Source organism: Vigna angularis, chromosome 11 (assembly GCF_016808095.1).
Source record: "Vigna angularis cultivar LongXiaoDou No.4 chromosome 11, ASM1680809v1, whole genome shotgun sequence".
Classification (NCBI taxonomy): Eukaryota; Viridiplantae; Streptophyta; class Magnoliopsida; order Fabales; family Fabaceae; genus Vigna; species Vigna angularis.
This window is the reverse complement of record NC_068980.1, coordinates 1,754,471-1,761,360: the sequence shown is the minus strand read 5'-3', so window position 1 is coordinate 1,761,360 and position 6,890 is coordinate 1,754,471. Positions and strand designations below refer to the sequence as shown.

At 34.9% G+C, this 6,890-nt stretch overlaps 1 protein-coding gene across 1 annotated transcript; it reads right to left on the bottom strand.

The window, feature by feature from the left end:
* Positions 1 to 547: 547 nt before the first annotated feature.
* On the bottom strand, positions 548 to 5,970 carry LOC108334266 (NADP-dependent malic enzyme). Its single transcript, XM_017570019.2, has 20 exons — positions 5,693 to 5,970; positions 5,107 to 5,384; positions 4,375 to 4,495; positions 4,200 to 4,274; positions 3,749 to 3,900; positions 3,532 to 3,637; positions 3,372 to 3,437; positions 3,108 to 3,203; positions 2,922 to 2,993; positions 2,734 to 2,817; positions 2,545 to 2,643; positions 2,396 to 2,443; positions 2,227 to 2,280; positions 2,043 to 2,141; positions 1,867 to 1,956; positions 1,699 to 1,776; positions 1,469 to 1,543; positions 1,287 to 1,377; positions 1,073 to 1,201; positions 548 to 970 (listed from the first exon to the last, which is right to left on the bottom strand). Exons 1-20 carry the CDS (start codon positions 5,720 to 5,722, stop codon positions 882 to 884), a joined length of 1,932 nt encoding a protein of 643 aa, XP_017425508.1. The 5' UTR covers positions 5,723 to 5,970; the 3' UTR covers positions 548 to 881.
* Positions 5,971 to 6,890: the final 920 nt, after the last annotated feature.

Genomic DNA, 6,890 nt, shown 5'->3' with positions numbered 1-6,890 from the left:
TAAATTTTTTTTTATAGTTATAATAATTATTATTTTTATTACAAAAATATAGATTATACTATCACGAGGTTAGTTTAAGAAAATGTTAATAATATTGTTTTCAATAAGGATCTACCTTTTTGTTTGCATTTTATAATAACACTAAAAATAAAACTTAATAATAGTTGTAATTATGTTAATAAATTTTATTATGATTTAATATACTTTTAATTTTATATACACTGACGTAATTTTATTATTGTTATAATCATAATGTTAACTAACAATATATAAATTATTATTTAAGAAAATGTAACTTAAATTTATACTTTTATTAATTTTAACTAAATAAATTTTATTTTCTATTCATTTTAATTATAAGGAAAAAAACTTATATTTTAATATATTAAGTCATTTTTTTAATATATCACGTCCATTAAATTATCAAATCTCTTTCATCTATCTCTTAAATCAAATAACACCACAAATTCTCTCCTCAATCCAGAAAATGTTGAATGGTGAAGCCGTGTGATAAGAAATAAATGTGACGGATGAGAAGAGGATGGCATAGAGGAAAAATGAGTGTTGAGGAAAATCTATAAAGGATTACCCTCACTCAAGCATTTATATGAGATGCATCCTTTTCTAATTTTAATTTTGATTGATGTCTGTAGCATAACATTTATAGCAGAAGCAGATTTTTGAAGCTACATTCAGTTCAACTACCCCATTTACCACTTCTACAACCACCAGCCTAAAACCTCCTACTACTACTAACCCACCCAACCATACAAATAACTTACAAGAACACACCAACGAAAAAATTAAAAAATTGACAATTAAAATTGTAAACGCAAAACAAAAAGGATGACAGCTTATTTTCTTTCTATCTATTTTTCACTTCATCGGTAGGTTCTGTAGGATGGAGTGTACATACAACTCTCTGCAAACTTCACCAAATCTTTTGGTTGAGGAAGCCGAGTGGCCAAACCTGACAAAACAAAACAAAGTATACTCAATTTTACAACACTCCTACTTATATTTTCTTTTCAGAAATGTCAAAGAAAAGATGCTTGAAAAAAGAAAAGCTTACCAAGCTCATAAGCCTTAGCAGCAACATTGGCAGCTATGTGAGCTGAAATCTTTCTAATGTTGGTGAATGGTGGGTATATGAGACCCATGTCAAAGTTCTCTTGGCTAACTTGTGAAGCCAGAGCCTCGGCTGTTGCATTGTTACATATTAATCTCAAATGACATCATAGGATTGCAAAATTGAAACAACGTTCAAGTGTTTGTGTTGTACTTACAGGCAGCCAGAAGAAGGTCATCATGCACTCGAATGGTCCCAGACATTATCAAACCGAGTCCGAATCCAGGAAATATGTATGCATTGTTGGCCTGATGAACAAAAAAACAAAAATGTCCAAGTTAGACCTTATTTCAGATGTGACATTTTTTTAATGTAAGTAAAAATCTCAAGGACTTAGACCTGGCCAGGCACAAACACTTTCCCCTCATATTCAACCGGGGGAAATGGACTCCCACTTGCAAAAATGGCACGTCCCTGTTGGAGATGCACGAGAAACAAAGGAACAAATAAAATATTCAGTACTGGTCAACCAAAACTCCTATACGAATAAATAAAAATTGAGTCTTTTGCTGTACAATATTGAAATATTGAATTCTAATGCAAAAAATACAGTTCCGTGTGTTAATAACCTGACTCCATTTGTAAGCTTCTTCAGCAGTACATTCTGACTGTGACGTAGGGTTGGAAAGAGAAAGAATAATAGGTTTCTACAAGCATTATCATATATTAAATTGATTAGCTTATTTGAACATGAAATTCATGGAAGGTATTAGGTAATAAATAAGTTGAAATAGTACCTCGTTGAAAGAGGCCATAGCCTCAATCACCTCTTTAGTAAAAGTTCTTCCTTGTCCCGATGTCCCAATCAGCACTGTCGGTTTAATTTGCTGATTAAATAACATTTGAAAATGTCAGAATTCAAACTTGTGCCGTGTATATGTCGTGTAATGGATAGAAAGATAAACAATCATACATTAACAGCATCTAAAAGATTGTTAACAGGTTCATGCTCATGAGCCCAGGGCTTCTTGAAATGTTGGAGTGAATCTTTGCGGGAGCTAACAATCAATCCCTGTTAAAGTTTAAACAAAAGATTAATGAAATGGAATATGAGAATCTACTTCGAACAGGTGGGGCTAAATTGGGTTTTAGACAACCTTTGAGTCCACCAACCAAATATTCTTGCGCACTTCCTCCAGTGGAGCATTTGTCTGCATAAACAAATGTAGTTTCTCAATAACTAAATTTCATGCATTGTTCACATCTCAACATTCTCACCATCCGCCACAGGAAAAAAAAACACAACACTAAAAGCAGCTAACAAACCTGTTTTGATGTTTCAAGTGCTATGAGTTCTGCTATTCCAGTGCCAGCCTGCAACCGCAAGACAATGCAATTAAGCCAGAAGGATAAAAACAGGCCAATCTTTATCTATGACCAATAAGGAACGTGAGCCCAGAATTGTACACACTCACCTCTCCAGCACCAAGAAACAAGAATCTGTGATCAGCTAAATTACCACCAACCAATTTCAGAGCTGCAACTAATCCAGCAAGGACAACCGATGCTGTTCCCTGAAACACAGTAGACACAATATCAGGGCTGGTTATAGGTTATAAGTATAGGTAAGTACCTGAATTCATTGGTGAACAGAAATTTCTTACCTGAATATCATCATTAAAGACCAGATGTGTTGACCTATATTTCTCGAGCAGATCAAAAGCATTGTGGTTTGCAAAGTCTTCAAACTAAATACATGACAAAACAGGTATAGAAATCAGAAAAACGAAACTAGCAAAGACTACAGTATAATATGCCAAGAAATATTGTCTCTTGAAACACTTGTTAATACCTGAATTAGGACCTTTTCTCCATAAGTTTGCTTGAGTGCTGTCATAAATTCGTGCATAAGCTCGGCGTACTCCTGGAACCAAAGAAGTTGAAACAGAGTAGGTACTTAGCATAATAGGAAATTAGGATGCCTGAAATTAAAAATTACTAATTTCACATAATTGAGCAAGGAAAATAATTCACGAACCTGCCCAGTTGCACGTCTTTGCTTTAGCCCAATGTATAATTCATCATTCAGCAACTGCTCATTGTTTGTACCCACATCAATGGTAATAGGCAAACACTGAAAAACATAACATTACAGGATTACTAAGAAACGAAAGTTACAATATGCACAACAATTTGTAATGTCCGAAAAAAAAAAGTTAAGATCTTCAGACAAAGAAACAGATGATTATATGTTTATGACAGGCATAACTTATAGGTTAACAGTGTGATCAAATATACTTACAGCTGATGGGCGAACTCCTCCAAGTGCTGTATATAAAGAAAGTTTCCCCACCGGTATTCCCATTCCCTAAGAATACAGTAAAGCAGAGATTACAACATTAGATTTTGTGATTCAATATAACTCATAAATAATAAATGTAAACAGGTATAATGGAATTTACCTGACAACCAAGATCACCAAGACCCAGGATTCGTTCTCCATCAGTTACAACTATGACTTGGATGTTCTTCTCAGGCCAATTCCTTAGTACTTCACGGATCTTCCCCCTTTAAGTTCAAGTACCACCCAAGAGACAAAGGAACAATAAAATCAATACAACCAGTGATCACTTACAAAGCATTCTAGGGGAATAAAACAGAAATCAAAACCAAACTCACTTCTCTTTCAAACTTATATAGAGACCCTGAGGACGCATAAAGATGCTCCCATATTTCTGACAGGCTTCACCAACAGTTGGAGTGTAAACAACAGGGAGTAACTCTTCAACGTGATTAATAAGAAGTGTGTAAAATAGCCGTTCGTTTCTCTCCTGCAATGCATGACATATTAAAGTGAAAGCATTAATAGCTTAACAATGAAGAAAGATCAAAGATGAATATCAAAATGATAAAATAAAATTAAGACCACAAGAACTTTTGCCATTGTTCAAAAAGTTGCTGTGCAAGACAACAGACGGGGAATAGAAAATCCTTCACAGATGGATGCATCTTTTCAGAATATATTCTCAAACTGTTAGATATAGTTACGTTTTGGGAAAATAGTAAATGAAGTTCAAAAGATATATCATGAAAAACTGTATCATTGAAATAATTGTACACTAGGCCACACCTGAAGATCCATCATTGCCATGTACTTCTGCAATGGAACTTGATACTGGCGTATGTGCCGGATCATTTTCTTTACCTGACCAATAAAGAAGTAATAACTTTGAATCGATGTTGAGTGCACACACAATTTATTGTGTTGGAAAATAAAATAAAAAAATAAACTTTCAGATTATTACCTGAGTTTCTTGGGGAATAACTGATGGGGGAAGAAGACCACGCAAGTAGTGAGCATCCCTCTCTTTTTCACTGAAGGCAAGCCCTTTGTTGAAGTGAGGATCTCGTAACAATGTATAACCACTACAAAAAAAGAAGCGGCTAAGAATCAAGAACACGCATGATGGCTAAACAGTCTCAGGTTATAGTGAGAAAGTATCACAAACATTAAAAAAGTATTGTTTTTCTCCATTTTAAAAATATAATTGAACTAAGCCATCAAAGGACATCACATTCAGCCTACACGAAAACAAGAGAAAGAACATATTCCATACAACCCCCCCAAAAAAAATCTGGATTTTGAAAGTCTAGTTGGAGTAAAATTAGAAAGATTCATATATTAAGGACCCGTGATATTTATAATAATTAGTCACATCCTAAGGGAAACTCCTTTATTTAGAATCCAAATACAATAATAGAAAAAATATCTTCAAGATACACAAAGATGCATAAATCATCAAGGTTAACTGGCATTTCAAGGATATATAAAGCTGAAATGAAACAGAAAAAAAAATGACCATATAAATTAACCACACCGAGATTATTTAAGATCTCTCTATGAATATAAAACACCAAAACCTTGTTCAGTCCATTCTCGATAACTCCAGTTCTGGCAGTGACACACACAAAGATCCAAACTTGTAATTTGAATCTAAATAAAACATGAAAATAATGAAAAAAATCAAGAGTGGTACCTAGCAACGGAGACACTCCAAGGGGTAACAAACTGGTCCTCCGTCGCCCTATCCTCGCCGTATACATCTTGAGGACCACCGGCCGAGATGGAGTTACCGTCAACGTCATCCACCGGAGAATCCTTTTTCAATTCTTTCAAAGGCGTCTCCATCACAACGCTGTTGTTTCTATCACCCGACCTGCCGTTGCTTGGGGTCATGCACACCACCCTCATAGGATTTGAACGCTTCCTCGGCGCATCACCCATGCTTCCACACCCACCTAACCCTGAGTTGGTCTGAGCGAAAAATATTCACAAGAGGGGAAAATTAGACAAATTATGAGCACCCAGATCAACAAATCAGCCATTCTCTTGAAATTCAAAAGAAAAATCCAATTTTTTTTTGGTTAAATCAGAAAACCAGAAAACCCAGAAATTTTGGAGAATTTTGACAGAAACTGATCCATATCACAAAAAAAAAACGTGAACAGAAGTGAAGAAGACAAGGCAAGGTGGAATCAAAAGATTAACAGAAAATGGTGCAAATCTGGATGTGTTCGAAGTGGGGAAAGTGAAATCAAAAGATCAGTGTGAGGGAAAATTACCAGGAAAGCGCATCTGGTTGACGAGAACATGATGCAAGAGAGAGACGAAAGAGAGTGGTGTGGTTGTTGTCCTGCTGGGTGTATCACCGGGAGAGAGAAAGAAATGAGACAACTTGTAACAAATTCTCTTCACTTCTCTTTTCCTCTGTCTCTCTGCGCCTCCTCTCCCCCTCTTATCTGACAAGCTTTGTTGCACGCAACACACCAACAAGAAACACAACACAGCACGGATCACAACAGAAACAAGCAACTTGCAAGAAACTCTTTCCTACAACCAACCTTATAAAGGGTGTGTGCGTGCAAGAGCATGAACAGAACACAACACAACACTATTTCCCATGATATTACGAAACTACCCTGGACTTGTTCAAAACTGTTTTCCATGTTTTTTTTTTCCAAAGAATATTCAAACAAAGAGACACAGAATCAGTGGGGCATTACCTGTATTTACAGAGCTCCAGTATTTTTAGGACTGCTTCCATAAATCATTTACCAAATATAATAAGATTGTTATATTATTTATTTTATTCATCAATCTAAAATTTATAAGTCTAGTCCCAAACATGTTTATCATTAAAAGTTGTAATTTTTTTTCCGAGTAGTGAGGTTAATTAATGAATGAATGTATGGCTGTGGAAGGGGGATGCAAATGGTGGGAAGTTCCAATGTGATGTGGGTGTCATTATTATGTTACGACATGTGGCCAATGAAAGAGGTATAAAGAGTTCAGTAGTGACACTATGATGTTGGAAGGTTGATCAAATGGTTTGGAGCCGTAAGATGAAGCATTTGATTTGGATCCATTCCTTTGAGATTTACATAAAGTGTGTCTGTTTTCACAAAACTTCACGTGAGATTCAATCAAAAAATTCTTGCAGCTGTCGGTATGTTGTTTGGGTTTAGACGTCGTTCCACTTAACACCAAAACAAGATCCTGTATTTTCTTCCGTTGTGCTATTCTGTTTGTACTACATACATACACCCTTTGTTTTAGGTATATTTATTTATAAGACTCCACTGATTAATCTATTAGTTTTATACAAATATTTAGTTATTACATTTTGTTAATATTAATGAGATATACTTTTATTTATTATCAAATAGTATTATTAATTTTAATTTTTTATCTATCACGTTCAATGAATCCTTCCATTTTCATTAATAGTGCATTCAATAATACATTGATGTGTTTAATGTT

Bases quoted from the DNA above. Each gene is read 5' to 3' on its own strand.
- LOC108334266 (XM_017570019.2), bottom strand. From the start codon at position 5,722: ATGTTCTCGTCAACCAGATGCGCTTTCCTG. The intron at 2,142-2,226 runs GTTGTCTAAAAC...AAACTTTAACAG, and splicing joins TTTGGTTGGTGGACTCAAAG to GGATTGATTGTTAGCTCCCG. The intron at 1,544-1,698 runs GTTATTAACACA...CATCTCCAACAG, and splicing joins AAGCTTACAAATGGAGTCAG to GGACGTGCCATTTTTGCAAG.